Source organism: Podarcis muralis, chromosome Z, assembly GCF_964188315.1.
Source record: "Podarcis muralis chromosome Z, rPodMur119.hap1.1, whole genome shotgun sequence".
NCBI classification, from domain to species: Eukaryota; Metazoa; Chordata; class Lepidosauria; order Squamata; family Lacertidae; genus Podarcis; species Podarcis muralis.
The window spans coordinates 14,046,340-14,064,488 of record NC_135673.1 but is presented as its reverse complement, the minus strand read 5'-3'; the positions used below and the strand labels follow the sequence as shown (position 1 = coordinate 14,064,488).

General features: G+C 47.1%; 1 protein-coding gene across 10 annotated transcripts in view; it reads left to right on the top strand.

Annotated features, from left to right (window-relative positions):
• The window catches only part of RAPGEF1 (Rap guanine nucleotide exchange factor 1), a 115,138-nt gene that overhangs the window by 75,553 nt on the left and 21,436 nt on the right, over positions 1–18,149 (top strand). For 4 of the 10 annotated variants that reach the window (XR_013391375.1, XM_077922554.1, XM_077922551.1 and 1 more), the window contains 5 exons: positions 258–728; positions 2,897–3,099; positions 4,206–4,367; positions 14,073–14,363; positions 15,679–15,771. Coding sequence is in view for 9 of the 10 variants with exons in the window: in XM_077922554.1 (XP_077778680.1) it covers positions 258–728; positions 2,897–3,099; positions 4,206–4,367; positions 14,073–14,363; positions 15,679–15,771 (1,220 nt within the window). In the remaining variant the exon portion in view is untranslated. The remainder of the gene's footprint in view (positions 1–257; positions 729–2,896; positions 3,100–4,205; positions 4,368–14,072; positions 14,364–15,678; positions 15,772–18,149) is intronic. The other 6 variants (XM_077922553.1, XM_077922556.1, XM_077922557.1 and 3 more) reach the window with 6 other exon arrangements.

Here is an 18,149-nt window from a genome sequence, read left to right as displayed (position 1 = left end):
TGATCAGCAGTGCCCTTTGCGATGCCAAAATTTGGCACCTCCTCCTCCCCACCTCTTGCCTTCCACGCTACATAATAGTTGTGGTGCCCCTGAGGCTCCATGCTCAGTGTGACTGAACTTGCCGTGCTCCCTTAAATCCACCTCTGCTTCTGCCCCACCAGTCCCAAGGGGCACCACCCACTGCTAGTCTGTCCTGATGTGTATCAGCACCCTGTTGCTCAGTCTCCTGACGGTTGCCTCTCTTCTGTTCTCCACAGATCATTATGATCCAGACTACGAGTTCCTGCAGCAGGACCTCTCGAATGCCGACCAGTTACCTCAGCAGGGGCCCACCGCCCTCAGCCCTTTGCCAGAGTCTCTGGGGGAGGCCGGCTCCCCGTTCTACGGACGCACTTTCCAGCTGCCAGTGGCGGCCGCTTTGGCTGCTGAGGTCCCTCCGGCTCTCCCAGAGAAGAAGAGGAGGGGGACAGTCAACCCTACTTTTGATACTTCCGGCTGCCGTGTCTTGTTCGAGAGGCACCCCTCGCAGTATGACAACATTTCAGAGGACGATCTGCACAACCCCACCCTGCTCCCCCCTATGACCATCACGCCTTTTGCCACCGTGCTGCCCTTCCAGCCAGGGAACTCCCCAGCCCCCGTTGAATTCCTCACTGACTTTCTCATTCCGGACTCCACTAGTGACTCTGAGAAACCGCCACCTCTGCCAGAGAAGAAAAACAAACACAGTAAGTGCGAAATTGTCTCCGTTTCTCATGGCTCATGTGCCCATTGCAGCTCAGGAAGGGGCTCCATGTTAGTAGAGTCACTTAAAATAATGCAGATTTTGTCTAGAGCAAAAAGGCCTGATAATACTTCCCTGTGCAAACCAGAAAAAACTGTGTATAGTTTGAGGAGAAAGGAACAGAGAGGTTTTGCTTTTTTTTGGTTCCTGTACATAGCAGGAAGACAAACATCCAAATATATGGAGGAAAACTCCCTTGGAACCACATAGCCAATCATACCAACTAAATGATCCCTGCTGTTGTACTTCCAACATTCCACAGTGGTAGAGCACATGGTTGCATGTAGGAACTCTAGGGTGAATCCCTGCCATCTCCAGGAATGGTGGGGGAAGACTTCTGCCTGAAACCCTAGAGAGGCTCTGCCTGTCAGTGCAGACAGTATTGACCCAGATCACAGGCAAGGTGATTATGGCCCTCTGGATATTGCTGGACTACATCTCTCATCATCCCTGACTATTAGCCATGTTGGCTGCAGGTGGAGCTGGAGTCTGGAAGTTTTCTCTCAGTTCATTTTTCCAATTTTCAGTTCTCCACATTTCCACATCACTTTGCATTTTAAAAAAAGTCACTGGGATGACTTCTCAGCATTCAGGTGTGCATTTCTTTCTCTCAACTCACACATTGTTGTATTTAATTTAATGCACATATTTGTTTAAGCCATTTCCCCATATAGAATGCATTATGGTTCATTATTTTCACTAACATACAGTTTTATGCACCTTTCCCTCTTCGATACACTTTTTTTTGTTACACATTTTTGGGGGATGGGGAATGTACAAAATCTGGAGGTGTTAATCTAGAAAAATGGCTACATTTGGATTCACTTACTATTTCAGGAAATGCGAATGAGCCAGTGCGGTATAGTGGTTAAGAGCGGTAGACTCGTAATCTGGTGAACTGGGTTCACTTCCCCGCTCCTCCACGTGCAGCTGCTGGGTGACCTTGGACTAGTCACACTTCTCTGAAGTCTCTTAGCCTCACTCACCTCACAGAGTGTTTGTTATGGGGGAGGTAGGGAAAAGGAGATTGTTAGCCGCTTTGAGACTCCTTAAAGGTAAAGGTAAAGGGACCCCTGACCATTAGGTCCAGTCGTGGCCGACTCTGGGATTACGGCGCTCATCTTGCTTTATTGGCCGAGGGAGCCGGCATACAGCTTCCGGGTCATGTGGCCAGCATGACTAAGCCACTTCTGGCGAACCAGAGCAGAGCACGGAAACGCCGTTTACCTTCCCGCTGGAGCGGTACCTATTTATCTACTTGCACTTTGACGTGCTTTCGAACTGCTAGGTTGGCAGGAGCTGGGACCGAGCAACGGGAGCTCACCCCGTTGCAGGGACCGACCTTCTGATCGGCAAGTCCTAGGCTCTGTGGTTTAACCCACAGCACCACCCGCGTCCCCTTGAGACTCCTTAGGGTAGTGATAAAGCGGGATATCAAATCCAAACTACTCCTCCTCCTCCTCCTCCTCCTCCTCCTCCTCCTCCTCCTCCTCCTCTTCTTCTTCTTCTTCTTCATTCTTTGCTGTGATGTAACCAGGCCAATTTCCCACATCCCCTCCAAATGGGAAATCCCCAGATTCCTCAAGGGAAGCCATGCTTTCCCCCCCTCATATAGAACAGCATTAGGGAACCTCCAGCCCATCATCCACCAGTATCTTGTTCTCAGTGGCCTATTTTGCCTGTGAGGCTGTCTGCCCCTGCAAACCATGCCAGCCTGGTCAAGACCCGGCATCAGGTGTTGGGCTTGCTGATGCCACTGTTCAAATCCCTGTGCCTTTGGCTACATAACTTCATTTCCAAACTACGCAAGCAGATGGAAATGCTTCCCCTGACCTCATTGTGATGTCAGGCGATTGACAGGTGCACAGCTGCCATAATGACCTTCGGAGGATGAGGGTTGGTGGATGTAAGGATCCTTTCCCTCCGCTATAGGATGAGCAAAATCTCATTGGTGGTCATGGCTACCACACAGCTGAAATGGCAAAGATAGCTTGGATTGGTTCTATACCTTGATCCATTGATGCAGCCAGTGGTGCTGGGGAAGGGAAGGTTCCCCAGAAGCCTCCCAGGTGGGTAACCCACTCACACCCTCCTGTGTCTTTTCTGTTCCAGTGATGGCCTATATGCAGTTTGTAGAGGACTACTCAGAACCACAGCCTTCTATGTTCTACCAGACACCGCAGAATGAACACATCTACCAACAGAAGAACAAGCACCTGATGGAGGTTTATGGGTTCAACGACTCCTTCAGCAGTGCTGACTCTGGGCAGGATCTTGCTCCACCCCCTGCCCTCCCACCAAAACAGCGGCAGTTGGTGAGTACTCCTCTCCTCCTCTTCCTGACCCACCAGATGGGATGCATTTCAGATTTGTTTATCCACCTTGCTGAGGAGACAGGCCCCATTACTTGTAGTTCTTCTCTCCCACCAAATGTTTATAGATGATTTTGTTTTTATTTCACTTACTTGGGTAATTTATAGGGCCTTGACCATACAACCCAAAAGCCACCAGGGTGAAGGCATTGGATTCGAACATCGGAAGAGTCTGGCTGCTGGATCAGGCCAAAGGAGGCCTGTCTAGTCTAGCATCTGGTTCTCACCATGGTCAACTAGATGCTCACAAGTGGGACCTGTGTGCAACAGTGCTCTCCTGTTGTTCCTCATCAACTGGGCATGGAGGTTGTGCTATCACCGTAGACCTCCAGGCCAGGGGCCAATCTAGTCGAGCATTCTGCTCTCACATTGGCAAACCAAGTGCCCCAATGGAAAGCCTGTGAGCAGGACTTGAGTGCAATAGCTCTCTTCCTGCTTCCAAATCTGGCATTCAGAGGCATATTGTCTTTGACAGTGGATGTAGAACACAAGAAGAGCCCTGCTGGATCAGGCCAAGGGCCCAGGGCCCAGCTAGTTCAGCATCCTGTCCTCACAGTGGCCAACCAGATACCCATTATGGGAATTCCATAATAGTTAAATAGCAGAAACTCTCAAAAATGGCAAAAACTCTTTGGGGGGTTAGTTCTTGTGGGACAATCTCCCTTTTCTGGTGTTTTCTAATTTAAAGTCGTAGCAGACTTTTTGTCTGCAGAGAGAGCCCGGCTTTACAATTAACATGGCAAATCAAACACAGGCAGCCGGTTCTGTATTTTAGATGTTTCCTCATAAACTTGCACTGCAAGACATTGAAATGAAACAAAGATCCTGTTGCAGATATTCCCTTCTTTTCTATAATTTCGTCTATTTCCTTTAGCAATGTAGAAGAATAAGAAGCTATGCAGGTCTCAAAAGATCCTGCCCCTGTCAGCTGTTTGATCTGGGAGTTTGCAGGGCCTGGCTTGAGGCCATTCTTTCCTCCCTTTCTTTCTTCCCTCCTCCTCCTTTCTTCCTCTTTCTTCCTCTTCCTCTCTCATTCTCTCTTCCTCCAGCAGGCCTCTTTTGCTGCCTCCTCCTCCTTCTCCTCTGTCTCCTACTGTGTCCAGCCACCTAAAGTGCCCATCGCCACCGAGGACATCGGCACGGCTCAGGGCCTCACTATGTCCATCTCTAATTCCTTCCTCCACCAGCATAGCACCCTTCCTGTGCACTCGGTGAGTTACTAACTTTGGACTTCTTGTCTTGTCTTGCTGACTCCTGCTGTCTCTTTGGTGGGGGGTGGCGGTTGTGATTTACTGCCCCAGATGGTGGTGGGGTGTGTGTTGTGGGGGAGGGGGCAATGTGTTTGTGATTCTTTGGGTGCCAAATATACCAGCCATAACTGCACCATACATTTAAAGCAGTAACAAGCCACCAGAGGCATAGTGTTGCAGGGGATCGGGAGGGATCAGAGACTGATTGCTATTTCCACAGCAAGAATCCCTGTCTCCAGCATCCTGATTGGCGTGAAAGAGGAGCTTTTCGGCTACTGAGAAGTCTTCTCACCCTTTGTGCTGATTGGAGCTGGTTGGAGCCAATCAGAGTGAAAGGAGATGAGCCAGCCGCTGAGGATTGACTCCTCAGGGAAACTCTGGAGAAGAACAACTTCTGGAGAAGTTGTTATGCATGCACCAAAGCTAAGCACTTAGGAACACTGACAAGGGGCTTCAGCTGTGAGGGAGCATAGCTATGACTATCGTGAAGGGACCCTGCACGTCTGAATTTGCCACTGCACTACTTTGTACCACTTTAAACAGTCATGGCTTCATCCACAGAATCCTAGGAACTGTAACTTGTTAAAGGTGTTGGGAGTTATTAGGAGACCCCTTACTTTCCTCACGAAGCTACTATTCCCAGAGTTCCCTGGGACAAGGAATTGATTGTTAAACCACTGTACCATACAACATTCCTAAAACACTCATCCAATTAGTGGGACAAGTCCTACCACACCCCTCTCAAAGGTGAGCATCACAGTAGAGGCTTGCTTCACTACCAAGGGTCTGAGTAATAAAAACTGTCTAACCTGAGGCCAGAAAGCTCCCTAGCAAGAGCATTCCACAAACTGGGAGGGTAAGGGCAGGCGCCACTGAAAAGGGCTTGTTCTCATGGGGTCACTCCATACCGGCCGCAGTCAAAGCACACAGAGAAAAGCCTCTGATGAAGACCACAATGTCTGGGCTGGTCCTTCAGGTAAGCTCCACACCTTGCATCCAGCAGGAATATATGGGAGGGAGGGGAAGAGGTGGCTAGTAGCTGACAGGAGTAGGGACATTTGCCAGGGAGTCCCATGATGAGAAACACCCTTAGCCAATGGGGAGATATGCTGGGAGTTGTAGTCCAACAACATCTAGGGATCCAAGGTTGAATGGCACTTACCTAACCTATTCTAAACAACGACATCTCTCCATGGTCCACTGCAGGGGCCTGTTCTAGCTCTGCTGCTTGCAAGCCTTGAAATTAGATTTGACTCTTAGGCTTTCTGCATCCAGAACCACGTGCTGTATTGCCCATCCATCCATTGCCTTTGAAAATCAACTGTGCAATAAATGAGGGTGCATAGAGGATCTTTCCTAGTTCCATCCCAGTAGCTCCTTCTGCGCCATTTTGTTTCCTTCACTGGTGATGTTCAGTTGATTTTTGGAATATTTTGGAATATACTTTCTTCCTTCTCTATCAGGACTAGAATCTTTCAGCCTCCCCCAACTCTCTGCAGGTGTTTGCATAAGCCCCAACCTGCACAGGGATGATGAGAATTGTAGTTCAGCTGCTTTCGCTTAACCTGGTATCCTCCAGACATGGTTAGACTACAGCTCCCATCAGCCCCAGCTAATGTAACCAATGGTCAGCGGTGATGGGAGTTGGAGTCCTGACAACTGGAGGTACCATGATGAGGGAGGCTGCTCTGGCAGAGGGGAATTCAGCCACTGAAAATGAATGTCACTTTTGCTGGCTCTCTGGAATAAGGCCTCATCTTCACTATGCATTTAAAGCAGTAGTGTTCTTGTGAAGAAGGCAGGGTAGAGAAAAGTTCCAGGAACTAGTTTTACATAGGGATGTAAAAGAAATGCATTTTTTTAATAAGAAAATACCTAATTCCCACTTCTCCAGATTTTGCAATGCAGTTATCTGGTAAAACAAGACATACAAAAATGCTGTACATTAGGAGAAATTGCTTGCAAAAACATGTTTATTAGACAAAAACTGCATACAAAAATGTAGTCATTAGAAATTTGCATAAAAATATTGATGAATTTTCTTGAGGAGAAGTGATCTTAAGACTTGAAAAATGAAGAATGTAGAAAACCAATGTGATAGATTTTGTTTATTTAGTAAAGGGCAGTCTCCTTACCCATTCTGCTTGTGAGAACAAAAAAACAAAACAAAATGCCAGCCTCAGCTCCTTAGGTTGGTAGTGAAATGGAACTATTACCCCGGAGGTGGGTGAGCAGTGCCTTAAGATCACCCTTTCCCCCTTAGCAAAAAAGGGGTTGAAGCTGAGAAAGAGAGTGATTTTCTTGGGAGCCAGTGGCCAGACCTATGTTTTGAACCTTTATCTAGGTCCAGGGTGCCCCCAGATGGTCAGTAATTTAGTGTGAGGGATTCAGGCCCAAACCAGAACTTTAGGTTTGTGTGATGGTTGTGAATTAAAGCACTGGGTTGCCCTAGCCCAGTGCAACAAATCCACTTAAAATACAACAACTTAGGAAGGTAATGGAGAAGTGTGCTGAAAAGTGTGGGATGAACAAATGTTTAACAGGAAGACATGGAAACACACTTGAACACCCTGGCAAATCAGGGTGGATGCTCATTGCTGTAAAACTGCCCTTCCCAAGCTCAGAATGAATGCTAGTGAGTACCATGCAGTGTCTGGCCTCTACGTAAGCTTTGTGTGAGCAAATGAAGGTAGATCAAGGTAAATGAGCCGGACTTCTAGCCCGCACTGTTTAAAGCCAGTCCTCTTGAGTTGGGAGACTAACACTTTACCTTGTTCTCCTTGGAGACACACATTTAGACATCCTCACTTAAGTTACCCCCTCGCATTCTAAGTTCTGGCATTGTCCCCTACTGGTTATTAAGACAAGCAGGTTAGTAAGGATCTGTTCTGGTTTGTTTGCAGGAATTTTAGACGACATTGGCTATTTAGTGAGCGTTCATTCTGATTCGATTGCAGGGAAGTTAGATGACATTGTGTCAGAGCCAAATGTCACCCTGCACTTTCCTGTGTGTTTTCCTGTCACTTATAGTGCCATTTATTTGTTTTAATCTTTTGGCAAACTAGGCTTATTGCCCAAGACCCTCCCAATCAGCTATAATTCTGCAACCTTTGGCAGTATGAATCATGCCCCAGAGTAACAACTGTTGGTCTTCATTCTGCTAGCTTTCTATTTAAAACAAAAACAAACACACAATCTCTTCCTCTGACCCTAGGCTGATTTTGGCTGACCATTTCATCTTTATTATTTAAAAGCCCTTGTCTTCCAAAGCTTCTGTTCTGCATTGCCTCACTTCTGCTTTCCCACTGGAGAATTGCTCACTTGACAGAGGAGCCCTTGCTGGGGGGTTTCCAGGCCACAGTCAGCTGTTGGCTTTAACCCATCTGACCCTGCAGGAGGCAGAGGAGGGGGAGAACCCACAGGCGCCGGACAGCTTCCAAGTTTAAATCCTCAGCTGCGATTTGTTAAGCTTGTGGCAATTCTGTGGACTGGATGGTCCCTCTTCCTGGCTATTGGATCCTTCAAAGAAAGAAAGAAATGTGGGCTAAGGGGTGGAAGCACCAGTGTTTTCTGGAGAAGTTTGCTTTGCTTTGGTTTATCAGCCGGCGATCAGTGAGGAGGATATCCAGGTAGACAAAAGACCTAAAGTCTTCTCAGCCACGCCCTCCGGCACATATAGACACACGCATATTGTTAAATACTTGCTTCATAATTGGCACTGGTCCCAGCATGACTGCATAGTTAAGATTCCACTGCCTGATTCCAGACACGCTGATCTGCTCCAAGGAGGGGCGGGGACAGTCCCTCGAGAAATCATAACAGTAGCCTCCTTCAAGAAATAAAATAAAAAATTGTACCCAGGCAATGCTGTGTGTGTGCGCGCGCGCGCGTGCGCACGCTTCTGCAAGCTCAGTAAATTTTGCAACCATATTTGCATAAATTCTGCAACAAGTCTGCATTTAGCTCTGTTCGGCAGCATTGTTCTGAGTTTGCCAGGTGAGGAGGAGGGGGGCACCCCATTAGGCAGAGGAGCAAAGCTCCCACCTACCCCCAGACCACTAGGAATTGTATTTGCACACACCCACTAAAAACAGTTTTGTTTAAACCCAAATGTTAGAAAACTGATGCAAGTTTTAATCTGTTTTTAGTCTATTCTTAGTTTGACTTTTCAAAAGTCTTAAATTATTGTTATTTTCCTTATTGATAATTTTATTGTTTCATCTTTTTTGGAAAATTACTTTGAGGGTTGTTGGGTTTTTCTTTACAATCCAGCATTGTATACATTTTATTGGGTGGGTGGGTAGATGGATGGATGGCCGTCACTGAGATTTCAGCAGACATTGCCCGTATATTTTCCAGTATCTGTTGACAGGCATAAGAACTAGAAACTTTTTTAGAAAGGAAAGAAAGAAAGAAAGAAAGACAGTTAAGTCTGGCCAGATTGTACCCTTTGTGGCTCTTCAGTCCTTAATTGATATTTCTAACTTGTTTCCTTTTATTCTTTGTGATGATGCTGGTTCTATTATCAGTTCTATCTTCCATTCCTGGTTGCTTGGGACCTGCTAAAACAGAATGGACAATGATGGACAGCAGTAGCTCTCCAGGGTCTAAGGCAGGGGATTTCCCCAGACCGAGCTTGAGTTGCTATCAAGGGTTGAACCTAAGGTTTCCCTCACGCAAGTGCTGGATTAAGCAGAATCCCAATAAGTTGCTTTGTACCAAGTCAAACCATTGGTCCATCTAGCTCAGTATTACCTACCCTGACCGGCAGCAGCTTTTCAGGGTTTCAGGCAGGGGACCTTCCCAGCTATACCTGGAGATGCCACTGGGCATTGAACATGGGACCTTCTGCATGCAGAATAGGTGCTTCGTCACTGAATTACTGTCCTTCATCTAAATGTAATGTAAGACTATAGGCTTCATGATTCTGAATAAAAGATGCTGGGGATTGAGGCTGGGTCCTTTGGCATGCAGAGCCAGTACTCTTAACTACTGAGCTTTCCACTAAAACAGAGAGTAAGAGAGCATGCGTGTGCAGTGAAATAACTAGATCCTGAACAGGACACCCTCCAACCTACAACTTCCACAAATCTCTCCCCAGTAGGCTGAGCTGATCACGCCAAAGGTATCAGGCAGCCTGGGCCAGCAGAATGGGATTTGCTGAGCTAGGGTGATGTCATGAGCCAGGAGTCTTAACTGGGGATTTAATGTTTTCGGGCCAGGCAGGCACGAGAGACTCTCCAAACTGCTGTCCGTGACCCAGAATCAATATGGAGATTAGGGCTGTCGGGGTTACTGAGGCAGCACCAAAGGCTGATGGTGCAGGACCCCTCCACCCACCCCCTGCACACGCATTCCCACTGGCTCTGCTCATCTGGAACAAAGCAGGCAGGGAGGGGCAAGAAGAGCCTCATCTGGAAACCAGTATCTTCCTCTTATGGGCACAGGATGCCCTCTCCTTCCCCCCTCCATACACCTTTAGTTTCAGCCACCCAGATTACCCCCCTGTCCCCGTCCCCCCCCGCTTACCCTCTTCTCAATTCTTTATGCATGGAAAATCCAGTCAAGTCCCAAAGACGGGAGATGGGAGACGGTCTTGGGCAGGCTGCGCTCGATTCGGGAAAGGGGAAAACTGCTCCGTCAGTAGACGGTCGGGAGGTAAAGTGTGAGCCGCCGGCTTCTCTGTCTTGGGTGGGACCTTTTTTTTAGCCTTCTAGTAGTAGCAGGCTGCATGTGGGTTTCTGTCCAGACAGTGGGCAGGAAAAGAACAATGGATCAAGGAAGATAGCAAGGGGTGGCTGCCAGCAATTTATTTATTGATTGATTGCATTTCATATAGCACTTTTTCCACCAAGATTTTTTTCTTTATTTCCTAACATTTATGTAGATTATCTGTAAAAGCAGCTATTTAACGCATTCAGAGATGGTGCCCATGGTTCTGCCCCCTCCCTGTTTTATCCTCACAACTACCCTGTGAGGTAAATTAGGCTGAGCGACAGTGACTAGCCCAGGGAGTTTCATGGCCGAGTGAGGATTTGAACTCTAGGCTCCCGGGTCCTGGTTCAACACTCCAACCATTATACTGCACTGGCTGCCCAGTTGCAATTAGACATTTGGGAGTGAGGACTTGGGGATAAAGCTAGAACTAGCTATTTTACAAGACCTGTACAGTGTTTTCTTTTCCTTTGCAAGTAATCAGTCTCGTGCATGCTGCAGCAACTACTCTATGGAACTCCCTACCTGTTGGTGTCAGACAGGAGCCTTCCCTGTTTCCTGTTCCTGCTAAAAACTTCTTTTGCTTAGGCCAACCTATTTAGGCACATAATTTTATTATGTACGTGTGTGTGTCTGTGTGTAACTGTTGGTTTTAACTATTTTCTGGTAATCCTTTTATATCTACTGGTTTTTAAATAGTCACTTTTTATTGCTAGTTTTTAATGAATATATTATACCATAGTTATGTAAAGCTTTTTAGAGATTTTTACATTATTGTTGTTGTTGTTGTTGTTGTTGTTGTTGTTGTTGTCATCATTATCATTATGTGGTACATACATTTTGCTAGCTAAATGAATGAATGAATGAATGAAAGAAAAGTTGGGTTTTGAGGAAGAGATTTGAAGTGGAGAGAGCAAAATGACATCATGTAGGAAGTTTTGGGGTAGAGTTGCAGGCATAAGGGGCAATGGCAGAGGGTAATAAATTACAACTGTTCCTGATTTGGGGTGTGAGTCATGTGCCGGCAGGTTTTGGTTGTACTTAGATTTGTACTTTTATTTGCGGAAGCTGACCCCCTTCCACAAAAGATCAGACAGTGATAAGGAAAGTGAAGGGGAAACGCTCCGAAAAATGTGGGGCAACCCAGTGTCATCTTTCCTCCCTGTAAACGAATTAGAATGAACACTCACTAAATAGCCAATGAAGCCTAATTTCCTTAGCAAATCAGGATGAGTGCTCAATGGACAGGTTGTCTATTAGCAACCTGCTTTAACTCGTAGCCCCATGAAGTCTTGCAAATGCTGATTTTACACCTGGGGCAACTTGTTTGAATACTTTTTTTAAAGTGTGAAATTGGATCACTGTTTGTGTGTCCACCAAAATGCAGATTAGCTCTTTGTGCAAATATTGTTTTATTTTGACCTGACATTTCACAGCTCAAGAAACTCCTGTGCCAAGTGTGCCAAGAGCCCAGCCCAACAGCAATTCATTTATTGCATTCATATGTCACCTTCCTTTCTCGAAGGAGATCAAAGTGGCATGTGTGGTTCTCCCACCCACTCACTGAATCCCCATAATAACTCAATGAGGTAGGTTAGGCTGAGAGGGGTAGTGACAGGGCCCAAGGTCACCCAATGAGCTTCATGGCCAAGCAGACTTCTGAACAGTGGCCTTTCAGGCCATAGCATGACACTCTAGCCACCATACAACACTGTCAGCACCTCTCTCCTTTTTTTGCCAATGGGAAGCACAGTTGGGAAGGCCCAGTGGTCTCTGGGACTGATCTGGCATGGCTCATTTGCTTCTTTCAAAACCCTGACACTTTCTTGAGGTCTTGTTCTGAGGTGTGCATTGTAAAACCAATTACTCCTTAACCTAAGAAAGATTAACACACACACTCTCTCTCAGTGTGTGTGTGTGTGTGTGTGTGTGCACGCGTGCACTGATCTTTAGAGCTGTGGAGGGAGGGAGATAGAGGGATGATCCTGTGGGCTGACTGAGGCTGGTGGGAGTTTTAGTTCAAAACATCTGGAGAGTGCCTGGTTGACAGAGACATGTCTCAGCTCTTTTAATTCCACAACCTTCATAAATTATACAAATAGAGCAAATGCCATATCATCTGCTCTCCATTGTTTTTAGTAAGTTTGCATAATTTCTGCTTGTTTGACAATTCAGCCGGAGAGGCTAGAGGCTAAGCTTGGCACTGAAGCCCCCCTAGATCTTACCCAGCAGTCCCCCTTCTGGTATCTTTGCATCAATAAGGATTAGAGCCTTCTTTTGTTTTTAACAAATCCTTAAAATTTTGAATGTACCATTCTGGTGGGAGTTTGTCCTCTTAGGGCAACAGCAGAGGCATGAATTGCTGTACTCTTTTTGATGCCTGCTAAAAATGTTGTTTAGGCAAGCCTATCAATACATTTTCATAGATGCCGTTCCAAGCTTATCCTGTTTTTATGTAATATGGGAATAGTCCCCAGCCAGCATCAGGCTCTTATCCAGAAGCAGATCTTAGCACCCACTATGGACACATGTCGAAAAGAAGACGATGCCCGGGATTTTGTGTGGGTGCAGTCAAGTGTTGTGTGTGCCATGTGCAAAGGAAATAGTTACTTCTGTACCAAGGAAAGCAGGTTTCTATGAATTCTGTAACTCATGCAAAGCAATTTTCCAAATACTGACTCTGCTATTTAGGGCTAAATTTACTTGGCGGGACTCTGGAGCCCTGCTGCCTAACAACTGCAAACCCTAGCTGCAGATGCTGAATTTCCTCTGGGCATTGTTCTCGTATGTTCCAGCTTATTTTTGAAGCCATATGGACTAGCATCTTTAAAAAAAGAAAACATACTGCACACTACCAGAGATCTGTGCATTCTGTGATTCCACGGCAGTCCAGAAAAAGCAGACAAAGTGGTCTTAGATACAGGGAGTTCAGCTTCATGAAAATCTCTTTTAAAAATTCTTATACTGAAAGTTACTAACCTGTGTGGTTGCAAAATTAATGGCAAGCTTGTAAGTGTATGGGCAGTGCCTGTTGACACATCAGAATCCAGGTGGTTTACTGGACAACAGTATCAATGGTCAAGAGTAAATGCTTCCTCTGTAGCTAAGTACTGTTCAGTAACAACTCCTCTTGTTCATCGTAGATGACTGGGAATTTTATGCAGGCAAGAGAGCAGGCTGGTGGAAGAATGACAGATCTTTCCATTCCTCATCAACTAGTCCACTTGGTTTTGTGCTGGCTACAGATGAAGGGAATTTTCCTCTCACCTCTGTCTCTCCTCCACCAGTCTGCTAGATAGAAGGCATTTAAAGAAGCAATTAGTAGTCTGCTAAGAGGTTGATATCATAAATTTTCATGCTGGCTGCAAAAGAAGAGGACTTCCCCCTCTTCTGCAGCCATCATGAGAACACAACCTAGTAAAAAAGAACAAGAAGGAGTGAGCAAACTAGTTACTTTTTTGAGTTTTTTACAAGTCTGGCTCATTGACTTGTGAAATCTAGAGTGCTTTTGTTTTGTTTTGTTTTGTTTTGTTTTTAAAAAGCAGAATAGATTGTGCAGAATAGGAGAGGAATATGTAGATATTCTCGATTTGCATCATGGTATGTGGACTGCAGAATGCCACTTCCTGTGGTACGGAATGTTTCGTTTATTTGTTAGTGCACATAGTCCCAGCTATGCCCTCCAGTTCATTTTTTTTTTTGGCATGGCAGGAACATTAAAAGAATAGAGAAGGGAGGAAGGAGGCTGATGCGATGGTGTCGCCTTGGCTGTGGACCGCTTTGCCTAGAGCTGACGTTGTGACTTTGCCTAGAGCTGCTGTTGATCTAATTTCTTTTCTCTTTTCTCTGTCTCTCTTCCTCTCCTTTCCCCCTGCTCCCCAAATCCCTCCCCATTGGCTTGGCCCTTTTACTTCTCCACCACTGTTGCTGTCTTCTCCCCACCCACTGCAGTACAAATCGGTGTTCAGGTCTTTCTCCCAAGACTTTGTGCCTCGCAGCCAAGTTTCCATCCCTCCTTTTCTCTCATCTGCCTCCGCCGCCTCCTCCCTGCCTCTGTGCTTCCCACCTGCACACCAGTCTCCGAACTCTGACCTGGCGGCAGGGTCTGCCGCAGCCGGCCAGCCTCTCGGCCTTGCAGATGGCGGGGTTACCTCTTCCTCTCAGGAGAGCAGCTTTAGTGGGACTGCTTCTGTCTGCCTTCCTTCTGAAACCTCTTTCACTGATTCTATCCAGACATCTTCGGTGAGAACTCCTTGGCCGTTTGAGGCACCCTCTCTGTTGTAGGCTACTTAGGTTGCCTTGTGCACTGTATTGATCATGATGGGGGGGGGGGTTGCGTGTTGGATGGCTGGAAAGAGAACAAGGTGGGCATGCCTGAAATCAGCCTTGCAAGCTTAATCTTCAAAAGCTGCCAGCCAGCTCACCAGCACTTTGGCCACACCCTTCTAGTAGCAGCAATGGTTGGTGCCCATTGAGACTAGTGGGGTGGAAGGCAGGGAGCACAACCTACAGGAGAGGCCACCACCCAAAGTGATCCTGATTATTTTAATTTTGAGAGTCTGGTGGCTTTTGTTTCTCATACAGGTTGTCTTCCCTGCTCCCCTCTCTATGAATATTCAGCTGCATGCCAAATTTGTAAACCAAGAGACTAATCGCTAAAACCGTTTACCTTGATGTAGGGGGTAGGATGCATAGAATGTTCTAAGGCATGAAAGGAGTCATTCCCAATCTGCATGTCATGAGAGGCTCTGTGGGTCCAGAGCACCTACCCATAAAAGACCCACTTCTGTATGAGTTGTTCTTCTGTTTGCCTCCTTCCAGTGAAGCAGTACATCCCAATCAGTGCCGCAGTTAGGTAATTTTAGAATGGTCTTAGGGAAGCTCACCTCTTTAGATGGCAGTATTGCACATTAGGTCACTTGCTGCAGGCTAGAGTAATCTAACACCGGTGCTTTTTTTGAGGGGGGACGTCCTGCTCAGTCTGCTGATTGGAACCCTGGGCATCTTCCCCAAAGTCATAAGGACCAAGACCAGTAATGCATGTAGGAACACTGTGATGGCAATGGGGGGGACACTTCCCTGAATGCGGTGAGAGTCTTGCCCTTACACATTCTAAAAGTGAACCTTTCCAGGTGACAGTGTGAAGTCTCCCTCCAAATATAATTCAGAAGGAACATTCATCTCTGCCATCTAAAGCTGGCATCTGCTTGTGTCAGCCCTCCGCACAGATTAGTCACTTGGTTTTCAAGAGACCCATTTTCCAGCTGCGATGCTCCTCACGCCTTGATTGCACACTCATTAATGCATCCTGAAATATATATATATATATTTGGGGGGGCAGCTTTTAAGAGGTGGGAAATTGCTCCGTTGGAAAGACCCTGAAACTGAATGAATGCCATAACTTCTCTCCCCCTGCCACCTTTAAGTTTTTTTGGGGGGAGGGTCTCAGCCCTGTGAGCCCAGACTGCTCGCTTTGCTGAATGGACTGTGCTCAGCCCACAAAGCTCACCCGCCCACCAAGCCAGTCACCCACTTTCTTCCATCCTGTCTCCTGTAGAGTGAAAACGCCAGTGAGGAGGCAGGGGAGGGTGAATACGTCAATCTGTATTCCTCCAGTCAGAGCAACGGGGAACTCCCTCACTCTGAAGGAGTAAGTAAAACTGCGGTTGGGGGAGACCTTTTTGCCAATATGTCTGGTGGGGCCTGCATGCTGGCTGGGCTGCTGTCGGAGAGGGGAGTGGCGCTTCTCGCAAAGCCTTTCTCCAGCCATGCGGTGCCCTGGGTTACTCCCAAGTAGGCCTGTCTGTCGGTGTGTGGGCTGCTCAGTGCTATTTGCTGGTGTTGCGCATGGCTCTTAGGGATTTGGGAAGCGTTTTTTCAAACAGGCTTTGTGTTCTCTCTCTCCCCCCCCCCAATGCCACTTACCATGTGCTTTTGCGGTGCCTTCCCCCCCCCCCCCCCGCTGTAAAACACTATGATAATCGGCTTCTATTTATATTTGATGAAACATTGCATTCATACATGGATATGAAAGGAAGATGCTTTGTACCTGCTGTTCTGTGCTCAACAGAGATATGCCCAAGTTGGGTGTTGAATGAATCAGCTAAATGGGGCCACCTCTTTGGAAAGCCAAATAATCAATCCAAAACTGTATTTTAACACAGTTTAACTAAGTGACATCCTCTGCAATGGAGGCAAATGAAAAAGGTCTCAAGCCTTCAGAGCAATAGAGGAGGGACAGCTCACTCATTTTAAACCCAGGTGTTTTTTCTGTTTTACTAGGAACTCCCAAGATCCAAACATAGGCAACAGACATTTACAGTTGAAAGATCCTGAGTCTAGGAATTGGTTTTGAATACCAGTACTGAACTGAGTGGGGACGCGGGTGGCGCTGTGGGTAAAAGCCTCAGCGCCTAGGGCTTGCCGATCGAAAGGTCGGCGGTTCGAATCCCCGTGGTGGGGTGCGCTCCTGTTGTTCGGTCCCAGCGCCTGCCAACCTAGCAGTTCGAAAGCACTCCTGGGTGCAAGTAGATAAATAGGGACCGCTTACTAGCGGGAAGGTAAGCGGCGTTTCCGTGTGCGGCTCTGGCTCGCCAGAGCAGCGATGTCACGCTGGCCACGTGACCCGGAAGTGTCTCCGGACAGCGCTGGCCCCCGGCCTCTTGAGTGAGATGGGCGCACAACCCTAGAGTCTGTCAAGACTGGCCCGTACGGGCAGGGGTACCTTTACCTTTACCTTACTGAACTGAACTGAGGCCACAGTCCCTCCTGCACACACCCAAACTAGCTTATGGTTATCTTCCCCTGTTCCACCTGTAAGCTTTCTACATTTCAGCAATATAATATAAAGGTGGATATATATAGGCATTTTGTCGTTGCCTTTGCTAAACAATCCTTTCTGATCTGCTTGAAATCAACCAGAGATATACCAGTAGATCCCAAACTACCCTTCCACCCCCATCCTGGTTTAAGCATTGTGATGACATTCTGGGGCCGTGAAATAATTTGATCAGAAAAGAGTCCAGTTGCTTAGTTGTTACATTGTTGCCTGGATACTAAAAGTGAACTCTCAGTGGGGGGCGGGTGTGCTCGCATGCGTCTGCTTAAACAAGGTGTCACTATCCATGCCCAAATGGAAGGCAGGGTGGGGAGGGGGACTTTGAAGCTTTACAGTAGTATAGAAAAATTTGGTGGCGGGTGTTGGGGGGACTCTGTTCAGGAGTGCAGAAAGAGAGAAGACCTACGCATTCTTAGCAGGCAAATATTATTAAATAATAATAGGGGGCGGAATGGAGTACTACAGCAAGGGCATGGTTGGCTGTTTGGAGCTCTTCCTCCACCCCCTTCCCACTGCGATTGGCCAATGCCCTTCTCCATTTTGTGTCCGAACTTCCTCTTCCTTACCGTGCACTAAAGTGATTCACACTTGTGGTTCGTGATACGGTCATAGAAGATGGCGGACACTAAGGAAGGCAGGTGTGGCCTGGCTGAGGTTGGGGGGGGGGAGGGCAGAGCCTCAGTCACCCTAAGGACCACTCCTTGCCATGTTTGGGCAACCAGTTGCAAAGGAGGAACTGCAGGGAGGGCTATTCTTTTAGACAGAAAGCATGGAAGAGGAGATATCAGGAGCTGCACTTTCCCCACTGCTCATCTCTGTGTTTCTAGTTGGGGGGGGTCTAATCCAGCACTTGAAATAAAGTGTAACCCTTTGATGGCAGCAGAGACTTGTACTTTCTACTTCCTACTGTGCTTTCCTGCTTAGAGGTGGCCTGCAGCTGTAGTCCAGGTCCACTAACTGAGAGGGGACCTCTGGTCAGTGGCAGAGCGTCATAGGTGCAAGTGAGGAGAGAGGATGAGGCTGTGCCTGGTGGCTCAGCCTTGTCCTAATGGACTTTTCAGTACCGAGATAATAGCCAAGGATCTCATCAAGCCAAGTAGGAAGTAATCTTCCCATTCCTACTACTTAGTTCTGGCCCATCGCCCTGAGATGGAAGCTTATTAAGCCTGGAACTTGGCACTCCCAAGTGG